At 39.2% G+C, this 21,412-nt stretch overlaps 1 protein-coding gene across 1 annotated transcript in view; it reads left to right on the top strand.

The window, feature by feature from the left end:
* LOC138020639 (low-density lipoprotein receptor-related protein 1-like) overlaps positions 1-21,412 on the top strand; it is a 108,823-nt gene that overhangs the window by 7,941 nt on the left and 79,470 nt on the right. Inside the window, exons 6-24 of the mRNA XM_068867581.1 lie at positions 1,278-1,310; positions 2,022-2,378; positions 3,105-3,134; positions 4,703-5,044; positions 5,499-5,861; positions 6,512-6,905; positions 7,600-8,024; positions 8,206-8,310; positions 9,077-9,485; positions 10,116-10,528; positions 11,263-11,379; positions 12,136-12,371; positions 12,712-12,899; positions 13,119-13,537; positions 16,385-16,525; positions 16,816-16,851; positions 17,919-18,260; positions 19,820-19,849; positions 20,113-20,451. Of these exons, the coding sequence (XP_068723682.1) occupies positions 1,278-1,310; positions 2,022-2,378; positions 3,105-3,134; positions 4,703-5,044; positions 5,499-5,861; positions 6,512-6,905; positions 7,600-8,024; positions 8,206-8,310; positions 9,077-9,485; positions 10,116-10,528; positions 11,263-11,379; positions 12,136-12,371; positions 12,712-12,899; positions 13,119-13,537; positions 16,385-16,525; positions 16,816-16,851; positions 17,919-18,260; positions 19,820-19,849; positions 20,113-20,451 (4,719 nt within the window). The remainder of the gene's footprint in view (positions 1-1,277; positions 1,311-2,021; positions 2,379-3,104; positions 3,135-4,702; positions 5,045-5,498; positions 5,862-6,511; positions 6,906-7,599; positions 8,025-8,205; positions 8,311-9,076; positions 9,486-10,115; positions 10,529-11,262; positions 11,380-12,135; positions 12,372-12,711; positions 12,900-13,118; positions 13,538-16,384; positions 16,526-16,815; positions 16,852-17,918; positions 18,261-19,819; positions 19,850-20,112; positions 20,452-21,412) is intronic.

Consider the following 21,412-nt stretch of genomic DNA (forward strand, 5'->3'; position numbering starts at 1 on the left):
TCCGGCCAGACCGACACTCCGGGTCTTAAAATTACTGAGGAGAATGTGCTGCCTTTGTAATTACATCTGCAAATGGTTAGACTTTCAAGTCTTCTTGGAAAAGGACTGTAAACCGGAGGTCCCGTCTCATAACCCTTGTTGGAAATTAAATAGTATGGGACGTTAAAGAACCCGCTCACTATTCGATAAGAGTAGGGGACGTAGTCCCCGGTGTACGTCCCCGGTGATGTGGTCTGACCTTATCTGGACGGGGGTATCTTTCACTACCTAAAATAAAATTGTAAACTGTGTAATAAACAGTCTGGCTAAAGTCCCCCGAAACACATTGTAAATTAGTCCTGAAAAGCCCCGAGGGGAGAGACTAATAGCTTCACTCACTGACCAAAGCCGATGACACACGGCTCAACATCCTGCAATATTTCTGGCTTAAAAAATTTTGAACAATGTTGCACAGACGTGTTGAACGGAATAGAGCTGGTCTCTATTTCAGTTCAAGCAAATGCTTGACTTGAATAACTACGTAGCCACCAGTGTGTCCTGACAAAGCTATATCAGGTCAAACCTGGATTGAAACGAGAGAAATGCAAGAAAAAATATTTTCCAAAACCGTTTTCTACCTAAACATGAAAAGCGTCTACTGACAAAAGCTTTTGTTGACATAGCATAGCCGTGTAGCCGCGTCGAGCGACAGAAAGAGCGCGAAAATTTAAGGCTCGTGTATGCTCAGGTGTGAATGTCTGACCTGCTTGAGCCTGCGATCCAATCAACAACCAGTCCCTGGTCATCGGTCAACTTTAAAAAAAACAAACAGCTGAACTCGATAAGGTCCAACTTGAGCCCGCCATATGGTCACGTGATACTGGTCAGCGGATACCTTGTTTTGACAGGTGTCCATTGACCAGAATATTGATGTCCATTATCTAAGATGTATGTGTATGCTGTAAAGTAGCTAGAGTGTCAGCTGAAGTATTGCTTCCTTGATAAGCTCTAAACTTGAGCCCGTGATATGGTCACGTGATACTGATCACATTGGCATAAATGGAGGGGCGCGCGTAGAGCTCCGTTAAGATTACTAGAATTTTGCAAATGTACTTCCCTAGAATAAGTTGCACGTTTGCCTCTGATAACCACGCTTAGGTTTGTATTCCATGAACATTATCGTATTTCATTAATTTAACGGCCTACAAGATCAATTTGTTTATGATAGGTAGCAAGGCAATTCTCAATCTCAGAAGCGAAAGTGAGAAATTAAATTCCTTACTTCGTTATATTTGCAGCTGCTGCACCCACTACAGACCCTCCAGTTCAAGGTACGTTTATTACTGCTGCTCCGATTGCTAACCACCGAACCTTCTTGACCCTCAGTCTTCATGATTTTTTTAGGATGTCCACTATCACCATCTCCATTTTCAGCATTGAGATCCTTTCTGTTGGTCTCGTCCTTGTTATTGAAATCTTTCCTGGCACCCGTGACTCATGAATTTACTTTTATTTTTTAGCTTCGGTTATACTTCGAATTAATATCATTGAACTACAAACGACTTTTTTAAAGTGCACCGACACGATATAATTCTCCCCATCCAAAGCATACATATGTCACCGTTGTTATCCAGAGATTCGCTTTTTCTGTGCCGTGCAAGCTACTTAAACTTGACAGAACTAGCTGTAATTTGGAACCACCACCTCGATGTGAGAGGCATGGGTCTATTTTCGAATTTACGTCACAAATTGCTTAGCATTGCAGTCTTTAGAAATCTTGCATTGCAAAGCAGTTTGTGACGTAAAATCGAGAATAGACCCAAGCCTCTCACATCACGGTCGTGGGTCCAAATTACTGCCAGTTTTGATAACTTTGCGCGTCTTGCCCGGAAGACAAAAAGCGGAATTTTGAGGTACGAATGGTAAAACATATTTGCTTTGGATGGGGAGATTAATATTCTGGATGAAAAATATTTGAGTTTAGGTGCACTTTAAGTAACTGTCTCAATATTTCTGAAATCTACTTTCCTTATTTTCTAAAGCGATTGAGATTCGCCTTATGGATGGTGCAACCCAATCAGTTTTGAAAGGACGTTTGGAAGTCAGGCAGCCTGGAGGCAACTGGGGAACCGTCTGTGATGATCAGTTCGATCTTCGAGACGCTAATGTTGTCTGCAGAATGCTGAACCATACTAACGCCGAAAGTTATTTTCGGCCTCATGATGAATATGGTTTTTTAGTCTCTGATTCTGTAGACATTTGGTTGGATAATTTGAAGTGCCGAGGGACTGAGAATTCCCTGATGGAATGTAAACACCGAGGATGGGGTATAAACAACTGCGGGCATATCGAAGACGTTGGCATTATCTGCAAAAACGATTCAATACCCACTCCCACTGGTAGGTTACTTTTACAGCATTCCGTTATTAATTTCGGTCAAAGGCAAATTCTAATCGAGCCTCGGGTATGATAGCATGGATACACCATTATTTACTTTTAAAGCTTGTACTTTGTTTGAGTAAATGGGGTTAAAAAGCTATTTATGTTGACAGATGATGTACAGCGTTTAGGTGCAGATATAGAGTCACACATCAGAAATCATCCATGAGAACCCAACTCATAGGAGGCTACCAGATGGCTATTTACAAATCATGGCGAATTTGAATACAAGACTTCCCAAGACATATCCAGTTGGTAATCCCGGAAAAATCCGACTGTAATCCAAGATTTATAGCCAAAGGACCACTATCTCCTCTAAGACCTTCTGGAATGAAAGAAGGAACGAGTACAAACGTCTATGATATAATAAATTTACCTAAAAAGAAAACAGAATTGCCTGATTTTGGAATGCAGATCCTGTGAAATTATGTTCCTATCTTCTCGCGAGAAGGTTACGTGTTAGATTGTTAAGAAATTTGTTTCACTTTCCTTTCTTCCAAAACTGTAGAGGGCATAATATCTTGAGCAAGTAAGCCAGAGCTATTACAATGGTCCTCACGTAACTTGCCACTTTCTGCTCTTAAATTTATTTTTTTACTATAATAGTTACTGATAGCTTTTTCTCTTTGTCTTATCGCTTTGTTAACTATACGCAATAATATACTTTTTTTCCTTTCGTCTTTCAGCTGCAACCCCAACTGTTGGACCTCCAACAAGTAAGTCAGTGCTAATCACTTCTTTTGAAAGGATATAGGAATTGTTACAAGAAGAATCTTATCGATAGATCTCATTCCGAAATGGTCTACATACATTAAGTCTCTGCTCTCTACATACATGCAAGTCTCGCGCTTTCTTTTGCTGATACAGTCTTCTCACTGTTCTGCTACCTGACTGGACGGTTTGCTCTCGTGCTAACCATGACTCAAAATTCAATAAACGTTCCATGTCAGTAGAAATGTTAAAAAAGAAGATACTCTGCTTTATTTCTTTGTTAATAATATACGTGAAAAAAATTCTCGATTCTGATTGGCTAAGGGAAATGCAGCTTTTTAGGTAACACAGTGCACAAAAGAGGTACTTCAGTATAAAAACATGTAATAAAACAAGCATTTGGATTGGTCAATGAGCAAGCAAAGTCAGAGATAGCCAATCAAATGCGAGTCCAGGACAGCGTAATTTATGGCACAATATTTGGGTGATTGCGTGATGCATGTGCGTTGCTTCGGCTTATTATAACCGTCTCGAATTTGTTCGTATATGTTGTGAATAAGTAATAACATGATTTTTGTCGTGCACGTGTAATTTTTTTCAAAGACTATGTAGCAACGAATAGCAATAGCGTTAAGTGAAAACGATAATCACAGTTGAGAGCAACTTCAAAGTTAGTCTGAAAGAAATCCAGGTTTGAACGAGGATTCGAACTCATGACTTTGCTATTGTGCAACCCTGCTCTGCCATCCAAACGAACGGGTCACCTGGGAGCTACATGGTCACTTGTAAGTTCATAATAAATTATATCCTGTAATGTTATGGCCATCATTCTCGCTTAGATTCATTACAGTAGCGATTCAAAATCAATCAACCTAACTCTTAGATCCTTAGATTTCAAACTAGTCTTGTGATCCACAATGTAATCGGAGAACGCCTAGAAAGATCTCTTTAAAAGCCTTCAAGGTTGCTGTCAGTAATTAATTATACCATGTCTACACTATTAGTTTCCTGTTTCGCAACCGAGATTGAAATCAGTTAAAAGATGAAAATGGTACTCAACATATTTAACTTAAAAACATGCAATAAATTTTACTTGCATTTCACCTATTTTGCAACATGCACAAAACTTCCTATCTCGTAGTGACTACCCCTATTGCTCATACTTCTTTAAACCCTAGATAGCGTTTTTATCCAATAGATTAGTCGCGATTGGGAAAGCACTTTGTTTGACTATATGTCGCTTTATCAAATGAACACTCCTCAAATCCTTTTAATTATAGTTAATAGATGTAGGCTTGTTATGAAACTCGACAAGTTTCTTTGTTTCATGTTTTGGTTCGTTTTTTGGCCTTGACCCTGCATAAAACCCGACAAAAACACGCCGTTTTCGGCAGGATAACCAATCAAAAGCTTTGGGTAATTTATTCGAGATTAACTTGCGAACCAAAAACAAAAGATTGTGCAGGGTCACGGTCGGTTCAACATCTAATTGCAACTGTATTGTTCCTGCTTTAGAAATTCCCAGGGTTTCATAACCAGTCCCTAGATTAACTATGTTTTAATCGACTCACAGATATCAGCGTAAGACTCAGGGCAGGAGCATCAGAAAACAACGGTAGGGTAGAAGTCTTCTACAACGGAACATGGGGCACAATCTGCGACAATGATTGGGATATTCTGGACGCACATGTAGTTTGTAGAATGCTGGGTTTTGATGGTGCCTGGTCGACTGAATGCTGTGGATATTATGGCTACGAGTCTAGCAAAGAGATATTGCTGGATAATGTTCAATGCTCTGGAAATGAAAACTCACTGGCAGAATGTCCACATGGTGGATGGGGAGGCCATGATGACGTGTGTACCCACTTCAACGATGTAGGGGTGTCCTGCATACCCAAGCCTGTTGAGTATCCAGGTATAATTATTGTCATTTATTTATTGAAATATTTCTCTTTGCAGAGGGTCATAACGTCTTTATTTAACGCGGAACGGATGGACCAGGTCGTGCTTGGAACGAAAGCTACGGATGGAATTCACAACCCACAGTTTCCCAAAAATTTGGTGTTTACCCTCAGCTGCTGCAATTTTTGGCGATAACTAAAAACTTTCTTCTTTAAATTAAGATTTAACTTATAATTTAACCTTTTCTAAAGAAAATTCTTAGGTTTTTTTTTCAAGGTTTACTGTTGTATTTCCTAAGAACACAATCTTAAACAATAAGGAAAACGAAAATACATTTATACGTCAACAGCCTACAGTGCAGTCATTTTACTCACTCAAAGGTTCTTCTGTAAAAGGCAACTTTATTTTACAGTTAGTAGGAGAGATAACGATGTATCTGTTTTTTTCCTTTTTTTGTTTCATTTGAGGTACCACCATTCGTCTTGCTGATGGACCGAACCCTAATGAAGGTAGAGTGGAGCTCTTCTATGTGAGACAAGAAGCAGGAGAAGATGTGGCAGCATGGGGTACAATTTGCCAAGATGGATGGGACCTAAAAGATGCTGCTGTAATTTGTCGCATGTTAAACTTCAGTGGCGTTCTTGCTGCGCCCAAGTATGGTGCTTACGGACCAGGTTCCGGGAAGATTTGGTTTGACGGCTTAGATTGTGTAGGAGATGAATCAAATATTACAGATTGCCCTCATGACGGATTGGGAGTGCATGACTGTTCCCATGATGATGATGCAGGCGTCATCTGCCAATCAAACGACAGTGCACTGCCATCTTACGGTATGGATAAAATTAAGTAATTCGGCTTCATCTTTGAAACTACCTTAGACATTATCTTTATTGAAAGGTGAAACTGGGTAGTTTGAGAGCAACTCCACTGAGAATTGATTAAAGATGGTTGACATCCGCTCATACTACCATGATGCTATGTTGTTTTTTTTGTAGCTAGTGAAAATAGGTTAAATAAGATAATAAGAAGTAAAGAAAAAGGACGTTATCGGTGAGACGCAAGCGAATCATTGTTGATTTTCCTTTTAGTTGGTGTTTAATTAATCGAAAAAGCCGTAGTTTTTGGTGAAGCGTAGAATAGTGGGATAATTCTCAAATTGGTTTCGTCATTCAAGTAACAATACTCAGAATTGATTTATTATCTGAGAGTTGTGCATTTTTTCGGTTAATTTTCTTTAATAAAAGGGGAAGTAGAAAAAGCCTAATTGATCCAGTCTTACCAGAGCACGTTTTACAAAGAAAAGGAAAATAAACATTGAATAAAATCTGCAGGCATTACGACCAATTAATGTACGTGGCCTTTAGGGAGTTTTTTTTGGCGAGTAATTTACGTCTTATTCTCATCAGAACGTTCTTGTCTCATCTTAACCTCTGACCTCAAAAACGAACCTTTAACTTGTGATTTGTTATTATTTTATCAGATGCAAAGAGGGGTCTTGTTTTTGGAGACTTCACCAGACACATATTGTTCCAAGTTGACTTGGACGCGTTTCCTCTAAGAGCAGCTCCTCTTCCAATTGATGAAATCTGTGGTGTTAGCCCTGTCGCTTTTGATCCTATTGATGGACGTATCTACTACGCAGAACTCTTCCCTGGTGTAATACGAAGGTCCTTTCTGAACGGAAGCTCTGAAGAGATGATTATCAATGGAGTTTACTATGCAAATTGGATAGAGATTGACTACATCTATCGTAACGTCTACTTCGTGGACTATGGCAGAGACAGAATCGATGTTGCTGCCTTGAATGGCCTTCACCGCACAATGTTAATCAGCAGGTCAACGCTGGAGGGCATTGCACTGGATCTGATTAATGGGTATGCGCCATCTGCCTTGTCTGACGAATAGGAAAAAACAGGGCCATTACAGCAATATCAAGACCCACTAAAAGACTATTTGTTTACACTCTTTAACCAATTTCCTCAAGCAAATTTAATGCAAATGTTCATTTACTTCTCCATTGATATCTGTAGAAGAAGTCTCAAGGAGTTCGACCCTTCTCCCTCTCTTACCCCTAACTCGAAGGTTCTTGAAGTTTTACATAAATAGTTAGTTTCGTTTTTGTAGTACTCGAAATGGCGTTGAAAACTGTGTAAACCGGTTAGAAACGGATACTAAAGCGTTGTCACTGAAAAAGTCGGACTTTTTCCGATAAAATGAAATTAACATTAAGAGGCATCAGTTGGCGCTTTGACACAGCCAAAGTCACAGTCGATCCCCGCTTGAACCACCCGACCTTACCACTGGTATTCCGAGTCAGTATAAAAACACGATTTCACAGATTATAAAGATCATTCCAGATTCAGCCGTGGTCTCAATCGTCTTATCAAACTCTTTTGTATGCCCGTCAAAAATGCTAGCCTCTGACAAAGGATATAGGTTCTGTTTGACATTGATACGACGAGCGAAAGTGATGTATTTAAAGAGAAACCCTAATTAGCAGAACCTAATAAGTAAATGTAAAAGAGGAACTTCTGATAAAGATTGGTTTGCCATCGTATTTTTCTGCAGACACATTTATTGGGCCAGCAACGGATATCCACCACGGATAGAGAGAGCTGACATGGATGGCAAAAATCAGACTGTCATATTGGAGTTGACTTCTTCTTCGTACATCAGTGGATTGACCCTCGAACATTTAGCCTCTGGTCAGATTCGTTTGTATTACAGCGAGCTCACTGCCAGCGAAGTCTATTACATCGAAATAGCAGCCAATGGCAGTGTACCTTTCATTACAAGTGAGCTCAATTACCCGATAGACCTTACCACACTCGGAAGTAAATTGTACTTGACTGATATCGGAGGGGCTGGCACTTGGGACAGTGGTATCTACAGCGCTGTACTTGGGGATCCCGACAACGTTTCCCAAGTAATAGACATGATAGGAGCTGTCTGGGGAATAGATGCGTATGATCGGGACGCCACTGGACCCTCAGGTAATATGTCATGTCTTTGTCGTGTACGTTGTCGTCAACTATTTTAGAACGAAAATACGTTCTCCAAATGGATGCGGTTGTGTAATGTGAACAACTGCTTTGGAATCCAGAGATAAACAAATTTGAAGACGGTTCATAATGTATAAAAGTTTACCTTGGCGACAAATGTGTTGTCTTGCAGATACTCGCGAATGTCCTCAAACCTGCAGTCATCTCTGTCTGAATGCTCCTTCCGGACCTCACTGTGCTTGCCCCGCCGACATGGAACTGAACAACGAAACCACATGTAAGAAACGAAATACTTTATAATGAATCATTCTCATGTCATGTTTTCCATGACAATTCTCATTAAAGTTATAACTTGAATCTTGAAGCCTAGTTGAAAAAGAAAACAGGTCCATAGTGTACTATAGTGAGAAGAAGAAAAAAGAAATGGTGGTGTAAGTGGTGAAAGTCATGAACCTGCACGATAGTGTCAAGCGCTGTAATGCATAGGAGCACATTTGTAGAGGACAGTTTCCTCACCATGGCACCAGCCCTTCTTCCAATTGCAAGGGAATTCTCAGTGAAATCTAAACCTACTTCGCCCATAAGTGTTGGAATAAATCATATTACATGAGAGTGAAGCCATAATACATTTCGTAAGAACCGATTTTACTGAAATAAGATTTTTTTGGAAAATGGGCTTATTAAAGGAAATTGAGCCATTTTCTGATACAGCTAATGCGGTTACTGTATAAACAAACTGTGATCCCTGAGTTGATAATGCAAACCTGGCCATCCAAAGAAGCTTAAAAACCTGACGATTTGACCGAAGGACTAACGCTTGAAACGTAGGCTCTGCAGTGCTCAATTTACGGTTTCGCCATCTCAGTTGACCCTGTCGGTTATGAGAGAGAATCGCTCAGATGACAATTACATAAACCAGATGTTGACTAATAGATTAAAGGTTAGGGTTTGTTTGCACGAATAGCTTCAGACACTTCTGTACGACACTTCGAGCCTCGGCGTCAAACATTTTACAACGCATTTATTTTCTTTTATGCTTTCAGGTTCCTATCGTCGTCTAGTTCTGCATACTGAGTGCTACTTTAGCGAGATTTACAAATCTCCTCTGATAGCAGATGACGTGCTTGTGTTTGCTAGCTCAGTAGCTCTTGAGCATGCATCTTGCCCAACCGCAGTGTCATCAAGCGCATGGGACGAAAAAATTTATTGGACAGATTTGAGGTTCAAACACATCGCTCGAGCTAACCTTGATGGAACGGAAGAAGAAATAATTCTTGACAACGTAATTTATTCATTAGGACTGGCTGTGGACAGCTTGGGGCGAAATGTCTATTTCACAGACAAGACCAGAAAAACAGTGGAAGTAGCAAAACTGGACGGTTCAAACAGAAAGGTCCTAATACAGAGCAACACCCACGAGCCGATTGGCCTAGCGATTGATCCTAGCCGCGGGTATATATTTTTTCTGCTTAAGTCTCGGAGTAAGGTTGATGTTCAGAATTTGATGCTCTTGTCTTTAAAATACATCACAAATACTACTTATCGGCAACTTTGATCACACTGAGGGCCGACAGTCATGAAACAAAGAAGTTGTCCATGCGTCATCTAACGTGAAAGGCTAAACGCTTCACACTAGTGCCCGATGAAATTTTCACCCAAAATACTGGAATGTCAGTTTAGATAGAAGTTAGAGCGTTAAAGTATTTTGTTTCAAATAAGCCAGTCGGGAAAATCATTAGTGCAGCCTCAATGTGTAACTGACCATTTCTCGACCTTCTAGATAAATATGAGCTGTTTGTACTTTAGATTCGGAATGACGAACCTTGCACTGCCTGACTAGCCTTACAGTAGAACCACCTTGCCTTGTCTTAAAAAAAAAAACATAACAGCACAGTTTATGGAGACTCTTCCCATACCCGATTTGACCTTCATATTTGCTTACGAATACTCCAAGAAAATGCCAGTTTCGTTGAAGTTGAAAAGCTATGCACTATTATGGTTACGATACGAATGGCTCGCTGTATTTTAGTTCATTTTATTCAAGGTAGTATTTGGTGATTTAAGTATTGTAATCTTTTTTAGATACATGTACTTCTCGGAATGGGGTGATCCTCCGATGATCAAAAGAGCTGAGCTAGATGGAACTAACGAAATTGTTCTGATGGAATTCCCTTCCTCGTCAACTGAAGGTCCAAGTGCTTTAGCGGTTGATGTTGATGAAAATTATTTGTACTGGGTTAGAAAAGATGATCCAAGTTTGCAGTACATCGACCTGAGTTATCCGTACAGTGAAATAGCTTATCACATCGAATTCAGCCACTACCTCTTTGAACCGACAGGACTGGCACTCGATGCTAATCATTTCTACTGGACAGACGCGCTGCTTGGAAATGTTATACGAGCCAACAGGACTGGAGACCATGGAACAGTTGAACTTATTCCTCGGCAGTTTACACCAGGGGGAGTTAACATTTACGATCCGAATGATATACAAGGTATAAGTTAAAATTAATAATAATAATAATAATAATAATCATAATAATAATGATAATAATAATAATATTATTATAATTATTATTATTATTAACATTCATAAAAGTAATGAATAATATTTATCATCATGATCTCTCAATAGTATTTTGCTGAGCGCAAATGCTCTATTGATTGGGGGAAAATATAAATTAAATCTAGTCACATGACATTAAATTGTATCAGATTAACTGATAGTTTTCAGTGCGAGGGGAAAACCGAAGTACCCGGAGAAAAACTCTGGGAGCAGAGAAGAGCACGAACAAACTCAACCCATATATAACATTGACTTCGGGAACAGACTTCAGGCCGCTATGGTGAAAAGCGAGTGCTCTCACCGCTGCGCCAACCATGCTTCCCGATGCGAGGTATGTCAACAGTGGCACTTTTAGGGCTACATTGACACGAATATGAGAGACTGGTTCCCCTATATCCGTTGAATTCTCAACTACGTTCCATTATTTTGATCTACCTCTATCGTGGTGTTCCGAATAACCAGAAAACTGTAGAGAAATCCTGATCATCTTTTTCTTATTAATTATAAACAAGATTTTCCTTATATCACATCTCCTGAAGATTTCCTCCCCACCTTTCTGTGGGTCGGTATGGCTGAATATCCAAGCGAGCAAAACCAACACAAACTGATTTCAAATATTTGTATCTTATTTCTTATTATTTTTATTACTTTTTCGCATTTTAGATCCTCACTCATGTGTTGAGACTTGCAGCCACCTTTGTCTTATGAAACCAGGAGGCTACAAGTGCGCCTGCCCCGACGAGAACACTGGAAATTGTATGGAGAGTATCAACGTTACAAGTAAGTAGTCTCTTTACGGATGAACTGGTAACGAGCTTGAATGGCAAGACCTTTAAGAATGAAAGAAATGTGGGTTAACCTTCAGGATATGTTTGAGGATCAAGGGTACTTGAGACATGCAGAATTTCTGGGAACAGGGAACATGGGAACTTGAGAAAAATAAAATTTCCTGTAATTAATATTTCCAGTACCTCTTCGAAAAAGTTAAATATTTCTGGCCCTCATTGTTGTGTTTTCGTATTTTTCACTGCCAACTCGCTACCTGTCTTTATATATTCAAAGAAATTAATGAATAAACAATTTGTGCATTTTCTGAAACGTGGTCCCTCAAAAAGGACGCTTCTTTGCAAATCCAAGTATTCCGTGTATGTCCAGGTTTGACCCTAATTAGATGCACGCAGATTTCAATAAGTGTCACGAAGTGTCCCCTCGCCTTACTTCAACATCACTTGTGTCTCAGAATACAGACAATTTATGTCAAAAAGTGTCCCCCAAATGCTGCTCTTTAAGTGAAGATTAACTGCTGCATTTACCCAAAGCTAAAAATAACGCTAACCTTTACCCTTACCTTATTGTTGAAAATAGGTAGCAAATGCTTAGACTTAAAGGGACACTTTGTGTTGGATGTCAAAAGTGGGCGTGCATCTAATTAGGGTCAAACCTGGACAGAAGTGATTCCGTCAACAGATTAACATGCCAAGAACCAGAGAAGCAGCCATGTTAATTCAAAATGAACGAATAAACTTTTACCTGTAGGTGCCTTTGGCTGTCCGGAGGACCCCAGCTTGTACTTCATTGACCAGCACAGTATCAACTGTATTGACCTGAAGACATACAACTACAGCTTCCACCACGTCAACGTTAAAACTGTGAAGACGGGTTTTACAGATACTGGAGCAATAGACATCGACCATGAAAAGGGCATGATATTTTGGAGCGACTACGCCCAATTTACCATCAGTAGTATGGATCTTGTTACTGGCGAAACCAGGGTAATGAACAGTGTTCTCAGCTTCTGTATTTTAATTACGTTAATTGAGTAAAGAAGTTCTTGTCAACTATCTTCTCTCGTGGAGATCACCTATTCTGTGAATGGAAGATCAGAGGAACCCAGCAACAAACGCGGGTTTTATTATCCCATATATTGAATTCTGCGGTCCTCATTGTTATGGATGTTATGAAATTTCCGAATGTATTTGGAAAATTTCGCGAGGATTGCGAGTTTGGATTGCGTAACAGACAGACGATTCACAACTTCTACTCAGAGTCAACAAGCTACTTTTTTTTCTCTTTGAAAATTAAGAATCCACCCTTCCTTTTTTCTCTATAAAGGTACTTATTCGAGATGACCTGGGAGAGGTGGATGGACTGGCCTGTGAATGGGAAAGTGAATTGCTGTACTGGACTGATTACCTGTTCGAGAGAATTGAAGTGGCAAGGATGGACGGAAGCTATAGGAAAACCTTGTTTACAACGAATGTTTACAACCCACGAGGAATTGCTGTAGATCCTAAGTCAGGGTAGGTAACTTTTGTTTAAACTTGTTTCATTTACCAGGAAGAGCTGTGATAACTTGTTTCATTTACCAGGAAGAGCGGTGATAAATGCAATGTTTTGTAAAACTTCCGTTTTGCCAAACATATTATTGATCTCTACAGGTAAACTTTAAAATTGCCTTTAATCTCCGTTTTTTCCATACATTTTTATTGGTTTAATCTTGAATTTATTTGTCATTCAAGGTACATGTTCTGGACAGACTGGGGCCTAACAGATCCAAAAATAGAGCGAGCCCATTTAACTGGCAATAATCGAGTAAATATCATTCCCTTGGGCTACAGCTGGTTCTATGTGTTCTTCCCCATGAGCGTGGTCATTGACTATGAAGTCGAACGCATTTATTGGATGGATGCATATGATAACTACATCGAATCAGCAGACCTTGATGGCCAAAATGTTGACAGTATACACTACATCAGTGAAAACATTTTCCCTGCTGATCTTGCCTTATATGGTGACAATCTTTATTGGGTTGACTGGAACAGCCAAAGTATTCAGTGGTTTAACAGAACACGTCCACTGCTGATGCAGAACTTTGGCCATCTCTCGGATGTTTTTTTAACAGGCGTTGTAGTCTCAGATGAGTCAAGACAACCAGTTGGTAATTTCATTACCGTTTTTTACCAAATAACATGCATAACAAAATTTCTGGATTCTGATTGGCTGAAAGCAGTGCAATTTTTTTTAGTTAACACAGTGCAAACATAGTTCATTCAGTGCAATTTCTCGGTTTTGATTGGCTGATAAGCGATAGGGTTTGGTAAGAACTAATGAAATCTTTGTTTTGGTGGCGTGAAAGCTGATCCTGAACTTGAAATATACGTCCCTTTCGAACCGGAACTAGCTCTGTAATTTTGTCATGTATATTTTTAACTATTTCGTAACGGGAAAGTACGGCCTAGAAAACGTTTCTGTGTATCGAAAGTGTTTTACCTGTATTATCATACTTGACTACTCATTTAGGCTTAATGTGTATAAATACCCAACAATTTTAAATTGAAATCCGCCATCTTTGCTTTTGTGTTATGCAAACAAGGCTATGACGTAGCACTAATCAAGGATTTCTCCGGATGCCTTGATGTACTAGATGTAAACAAGGAAAACATAGGCGAGGAGAGCGATACTTTGTAGACCTGAATCTTAATCCAGAGGGTAAATTGAATTGATATTGGCTCCACCATCAGAACAGATTTACCTCATGACATCTAAATTAACAGTGAACTTAACTAAATGGAATTTTCATGTTACCGAAGTGGCTAAGAGTTTTTCAGAGACGCTCAGTAAGCCTTCTCAAATCCTTTCACCTTTTACAGGTTTAGGCTAGACTTCATGTTTACCTTGAAAGCTATTTTACCTTCTGTAACGTATGACCTCCTTTTTACTGGGTTGCCTATTGGCAAACCCAGTCGAGGTCTGCGTTTAGTTTGTTTGTTTTCTTTTTTTTCTTTTTTTATTTTTTATTTATTTTTTTTTTTTTCCGTGTCGGTAAAAGTCTTGCCTATCACTCCCCTGGTAAGTGGTGTCTTTGTGTATAGAGCCGTCTGCGCGTATTTTCTTAGGATCGAGAGGGTAGTGGAACTGCGTAGATTTCTCTGGTGGACACAGTAGAATCATTAACTTAGCCTGCAATGGCGTCGAAAGTCATGCAACGCGAATGGCGTTTTAGTGGATCCTTAAACAAAATATACCCTTATGGAGCTCAAGAATGGAAAGTCAGTTGGATAAACTAGGCATGAATCTCAAAAGCGACGAGTACTGGACTTCGACAACAATCTATCGCCCGTCGAGACGAAATCAAAGTGAGCAGTATTTACCTGAAGTACATGGTAATTTGACACAATTGAGTTTCTTGTCTTCACGCACGCAATGAAATAGGAAGAGGTTTTCGCCTCTAAGAGCAAATATGTTGTTTGTTTCAATAAAATGTTCGCTGGAAAAGGATTCTGTGGTATTTTGTGCCTTTGTGAATTATAATATCATGTTGTGTATTGAATTTTCGAGCTTAAGGTTGAAATGTGATATGGGAGAAGTTTTTTAGTATTTCTCTGTAAGCAGGAAGGGTTCACAGGCCTGTTGGAAGCGTGCTTTGAGTTTCAACAAAATGAGCCCCAAAATCAGTGAAAACTTGTGACGCAGATGAATAATAAAGTAGCTGCTATTTCCAAAATGATGGATTTACCTGGTGATAAATAACGTCGTACGCGTCTTGGAGAGTAAATTTTGACTTTGCATAAACAAGAGTTGGGCGATTGTGATCTTTGTTTTGACTTCGCTCATTTCATTGTCAAACTTTATAACACTTGACAGAAAAAGAAACTTACAAAAACCCGGTATCTTGCCATCATTTGACACAGATGCTTCACTGTTTGGCGAGTAAACATGCCGCGGTAACTTAATCACGGCGCCCGCTGAATTCCGGCCATGTCACTTTCGATTTTGCAATTTACTTGAACGTAGCAAAAATCTCCCAAAATGTTTGTCGCTGATCGTAACTTTTTATATTCTATATTCACGGTTCAAAATTAATGTTGTTTTCATGTCGTAAATATTTTATTCTCCGGGAAACGTCCTTCTGCTCTTTCTGAAAACTGTGTATCAATAGTTATTTGCTTTTTTATCAATATTTGTTTTGCATAAAAGCAAGCTAACAGAATCTGTACCTTGCTGAGTTCGCATTTGTTAGCGTTAATAATATTTTCGGTCAGATGTTTCTTTTTTTTATGAGGGGTTTATTGTTTTGGTCTCCCATCCTAACACTAACCCCGCGAAACAGGGCTTGACAGTGAAGTTTAGTACTACAAAGCTGTCAGATGCTCAGAGGGCACACTTGTGGTGAAAAGAAGTTGTGAGGGAACTTGAAAATTATCAACATGTCAGCCCAGAAGCCAATGTTTCTCGCTTCTCTTTTATTTGTTATTCTTCAGAGACTGGAATGCTGTATTTCAATACCACACGATTCACTGCCTTCTGATTTTCTGTAGCACGTACCACAGGCAACCCAGTGCATGCTTCACAGAAGCATCTCGTCTTATATGTACTCTCTCTTCCTCCAGAACTTATTATTGTTTTTTAAAAGCACTTCTAATTTTGACCTTCGACAGAAAATGTGCCTCGCCTTAGCCCGCCGTTGGACCAATTTTTTTTTGGTTTTGTCGTTTTAAGCAATGATGTGAGGGCTGATTTTAAAAAAGTGACATGTTTTAGATAATCTTATGTTGTTGGATTAGATTTAATTAAGAATTTTTTTTAGTTTTTTAACACCATCACATTGGCTCTGTTTCTCTTTTATTTATACTTGTAGAAATAAATGTTGTTCTTATTTTCGAAGCGTCAATGTCCTGATGTCAATATTGGTTCGAATGAGTCTCATTCACATGGTTAATTGTAGCTCCTGCTCTATTTTACTGCCTCATATGCATGAGGCTAACACTATTTCCATTTTTTGTAGCGTCACAGATGCACAGTCCTCCATGCCGTGGTGCAAACAACGGTGGCTGCAGTCATCTGTGCTTATTGGAGCCCGGAGGATACAAGTGCGCATGCCCAAATGGTTTACAGCTGAGGGCAGAAGACAACATGACCTGTGAAGGTAATAAAATTCTTTTCAATTTCTCTTGATAGTGTGGCAACTTTATCATGTATGCTAAAATCCTAAGGCGGTAATCTAACGAGACTTTGTTATTACTTTCAAAAGCTTAATGACGTGCTAGCAAGAAAATGCTTTTTTCTCTGGTTAGTGCGCAATGTAGCTGTGGCTAACGAAAAGGTACAAGGTTCCCAGATTTAAAAAAAAGTTATGATGAGAGTAGTGCTTGAATCCATTGAGTTTACAATAATGTGTCCCTCGTTTCTGTACTAATTTCTTTATTTTATCCCAAGATGGCCCGTCAGCTCCACCTCCTCCACCAGTGCCAGGTAGGTATTTGCACCAGTTTAACGGTTGTTTTGATAGCTAGAGTTTTGCTTAATTTGAGGAACATCAAACGGTCTAGTTTTCACATACCAAAGCGCAATGCGAATGAAACCTTGAACTAGGGTTGAAACAGAAAATAATAGGTCGATCCGTGATTTTTCTCGCGAAAACAGGTCAGGCACTTTAGTTCATTTTGTTTTGGCCACAGGTTTTGATTTCGCCACCGATCACTAACAATTTTCAACCACTGGCACCCAGACATTGAATTGGTTAGGAGAAAGGGGAAAGCAAATTTTAAAAGCACTGAAATTATTAAAATGTTTTTGTGTTAAGATGGCGCTGACAGAAAGCATATATTTGCACATACATGATAACTAGTAAGACTACATCCATTTCCAGCATCTCACAGTATGAAAGCGTCGTTTTCCAGTTTTCATTTTGGTCTTGATTTTTATCCCTTGTTGTTGTCAGAGTGATGCTACGATTTGCAATTTAGATCGCTGCTGTATGACACTGACAAAGGGTCAATGACTACGAAGCAAGCAGCTCCATTTGAAATGTCCAACAGCTCCATTTGAAATGTCATTCATTGTGTTTAACTCTTTTTCCTACTTTGCTATTCGCAAGAGAACCGCGCGAAATCAGCTATCGCCAATAAATGTTATTTTTCTCAAAAAATATTTAAAGTTAGGGGAAAAAATACATCATTTTAAAGGTAAGAAAATAAGCTTTCCAACAGCATATACTGACTTATTTACAGACAACTGAAATATTTTATAAAAGTTAAGCAATAATATCATGGCTAAAATGCTTAAGAAGTATATGTTCGAGAATAATATGTATTTTTAAATTAAGAAACTTAAGTCCTGCAAGCAATTAGCCGTCTGCCTTAGCGAGATGTGTCATCTACCAATCTTCTTTATTCATTTTTTTTCCTGGAATGGAATACTTATTCATTTACTTAAAAGAGAAGATAACGAAGAGGTGAGCCCTTGTTCAATTTACCCCCTCCCACTACCCCCCATGTTTGCAACTTATAAATGAACGGGGTTTTTTTTGTTTCACGTAGAACTTAAGATACGTCTTAGAGGTTCCAGCTACCTTCATGAAGGTCGCGTCGAGGTTTATTATCAGGAGCAATGGGGAACAATCTGTGATGATCATTGGGGATTCAGAGAGGCCACAGTTGTATGCAGAATGCTTAATTATTCCGCGGCAAGTTATGCCGTCAGGTACGCTTATTTTGGGGAAGGTAACTATTCGTCCCCGATCTGGTTGGACAATGTCAAGTGCCGTGGTGATGAACAAACCATCGCAGCCTGCACGCATCGTGGATGGAATAACCATGATTGCAGTCATTACGAGGATGCGGGAGTGATTTGCTTCAATGGTTCTGCTCCACCGACAGAAAGTAAGGCGAATTGTGCATTTAAAGCGTAATAATTACGTTTTAAATTAAAGGGGCTAGGTCACGCTATTTTAGGTAATTTTGTTTAATTTTGTTAATTATGAGCTCTAAACGTCAAATTGACAGAGCAAGAGTCTTTCATTTGCAAAATCACGGCCACATAACAACTGAGAATGATTTTCCAGCTGTGTAAATGACATTTTGATATAGATTGATATAAATTTGAAAAAAGGTGGGTCGCGGTTTTTCAAATTTACCCAAATTCAAATCCGTTTTAATCTTCTCCAATTTTGTCCATTCATGTCCCTTCTTGGCTTCCCTGTGTTTTATTAGAGTTCTTCTATAGTTTTAAACAGTCATTTTGATATTTTAGTTAATTCTATGACCATTCGATCATTGCTGAAATTGCCTAAAATTGCGAGACCTAGCCCCTTTAAGGAGTAGGGGCATTCTATTCTCACCTGCGAAGTAACAACATTTAGTGTATGATTTTTTGAAGGGGTGCGGAGTTTTAGACCGCTGATTCATGTTGTCTTGATGATTACATAAATACTTTTAATTTATTAAGGCTAAGTAATGTCGGACCAGCCAGTCAGCTGCGTGACCTTAAAACTGGACCGGCCTAAGGTTAATTCGACCACTTATCAATTTAAGTCCTTGAGATATTACGCAGCGAAGTTCTGACTGAAACTCTTTGCAGGATGCGATGAGCAACATTACAGGTTACATAAGAATGGGACAAAAATGGAAATCCACTTATCTTATAGAATTATTTAAACTCTAAATAAATAAATTTTCTGTTTAATACTTTTTAGTTTTTTTTAGTTTTAAGTTTTGTTTACTTGTTAGAGTGTCATACCTGAAAAGTAGTACCTGGAAAGTAGTAGTGCGCGGACCACCTATATTGCCTTAGTCTTATACTCACGCTTTTCTTGTTGTTTCCCGATGCCGTATAATATCAAGAAAAGAGAATATTCGAAATGGATTGCATATTCTAGGACACCCTTTTCACAAAGTTCATAATCTCATGTATTGCGGATGGCTCTGTGGAGTTTTATTATTCTTATAGAAAACTAAAAAAACGAATGAATTGGGAAGAAACAGAATACTCTCCAAATAACTTTTTCCATAATTGCTTGTAATCTTGTAATCTGATTGGCTAATTTGCAGTTGTCGATAGGAGTCTAGACAACGTTGTACGCGTCATGCTCGCGTCAATTTGTCTCACAATGTAATAGCCAATCAGGAACGCCCATTTTGGGAAATAAACCAATCATATTGCGAGAAAGTTATACACAACGCTTGCTCTTTCTTCGTGTCCATGATTTTAGTCACGCTCTGAAATAAAAACTTTCTTTGGCGTTGAATATTGTGGTAACAAACAAATCGAAGGTGGTTCACAGCGTTGTCTGTACTCTTATCGACGATATTGGTCGTCACAGTGGTCAAAATTTGTTGTGGACATTTTGACCACTGTGATGACGAATATCGTTGTTGATAAGAGTACCAGACAACGCTGAACCACGTACGATTTGATAAATTCCTCTTGCTTTACTTTATAGGTCCAACCTTAGCACCTGGCCCCCATCCTGGTAAGTTGAAGAAAGACGTAAGTTACGTATGTTAATATTTTGGATAAGCGTTCGCGCTAAAAGATATTGTAAGTCGTACTTACCTTCTTGGCAAAATTCAGTTGTGTCAGTTTGATTGTTTAACTTTCTTTGCCCTAAGAGCATTTCTTTTTTGGCGGAGAAGTTTTGTCAACCACACGTTTCGTAAATATTGTTCGCATTTAAAACTGTCCCGAATAAACCTTCGATTCTGAAATAAGGCCATAATTTTTGGTTTGTTTTAGAGTTAAGAGTTCGTTTGAGGGATGGACCAACGTCTAATCAAGGACGAGTAGAATTGTACCTTAATGGCACCTGGGGAACAATCTGCGACGACTACTGGGGAATAGATGAGGCAAACGTGATATGTCGCATGCTGGGTTTTTCGGAAGGGGCATGGAGCACTCATTGTTGTTCCTGGTATGATGATTACTCCACTCCGAGTCAAATATGGCTCGATAATGTTCATTGTGTGGGTGATGAAACGAGTATCGCTCAGTGCCGTCATGGCGGATGGGGAAGTCACAATTGCTATCATGCGGAAGACGTCGGAGTGGTCTGCAAGTATACTCCACAAAGCTCAGGTAAAAGATTTTTTTTGGCATGCTCATATCGGTATTACAACATTTTCAAGAGTCGGGAGTTTTAAAGCTCTTTTTTCCTTTCACGCCATGAAGAATATTGTCCTTTAACAATCGAACCAATGCAATGCAATATGGTGTCTTTGCTGTTCGTCGACTACACGAGGTCCCGGGCGCCGATATTGTCTTCGAAGGAGCAGGAATGGCGCAGTGACGAGAGCACCGAGGATTTTTTTCCTGTGGGTACTCCGGGTTTTACGCTCTGCCCCAAAACCATCCCACGATTTGATTTTCTTTCTGCACAGTGTCCCCAATTAGTATCCGGGCGCTAATAAACAAAACCCAACAAGTTAGCAAATGCAAGTTAAAGAGATATTTATTTGGGAATAAAACTAAAGAAAACGTCACGCTTTTTGCTACTCGAGGACTAGTACTATTAATAATAGTCCTCTAGCATCGTAGCCAATCAAAATGCAGGATTTGCATTAGTCAACGAGTTGGGTGATACTAAATACAGTTGACACTTAAATAAAGTTCATATATTGTATCCTCACAGAACATATTATTGGAATGCCTTGTTTTCCTTGAATCATGAATTCCCTATTTTAGTGCATTGGATCTATTTGAAGTGTCGTACAGCAGGGTACATGTATTTGCCTTGTACCCACGCCCCTTAAAGCTTTCCAGGGCCTCTGCCGTATGGCTTGAGATGCCAATTTACCATCAACTAGGGGAACGATTGTGCTCTCGTCCTTAACAAGTTTGAGCGACAACAAATTTATCTGGAGATAATTAAAGTTGATTTACATCATTTTGCGATTCACTTTATCTACGTTGCTGACTTGCTGCGTTGAGTGCTCCTTTATCTTTTACTTTAGGCAAGTTGCGAATTAGCGGGACACGTTAATAGCAAGTTAACTTTGTTTTGGGTCTGATTGTAAGATTACCTGAGGCTATATAGATA

The sequence above is a fragment of the Montipora capricornis genome, chromosome 2, assembly GCF_036669925.1.
Source record: "Montipora capricornis isolate CH-2021 chromosome 2, ASM3666992v2, whole genome shotgun sequence".
NCBI lineage: Eukaryota > Metazoa > Cnidaria > Anthozoa > Scleractinia > Acroporidae > Montipora > Montipora capricornis.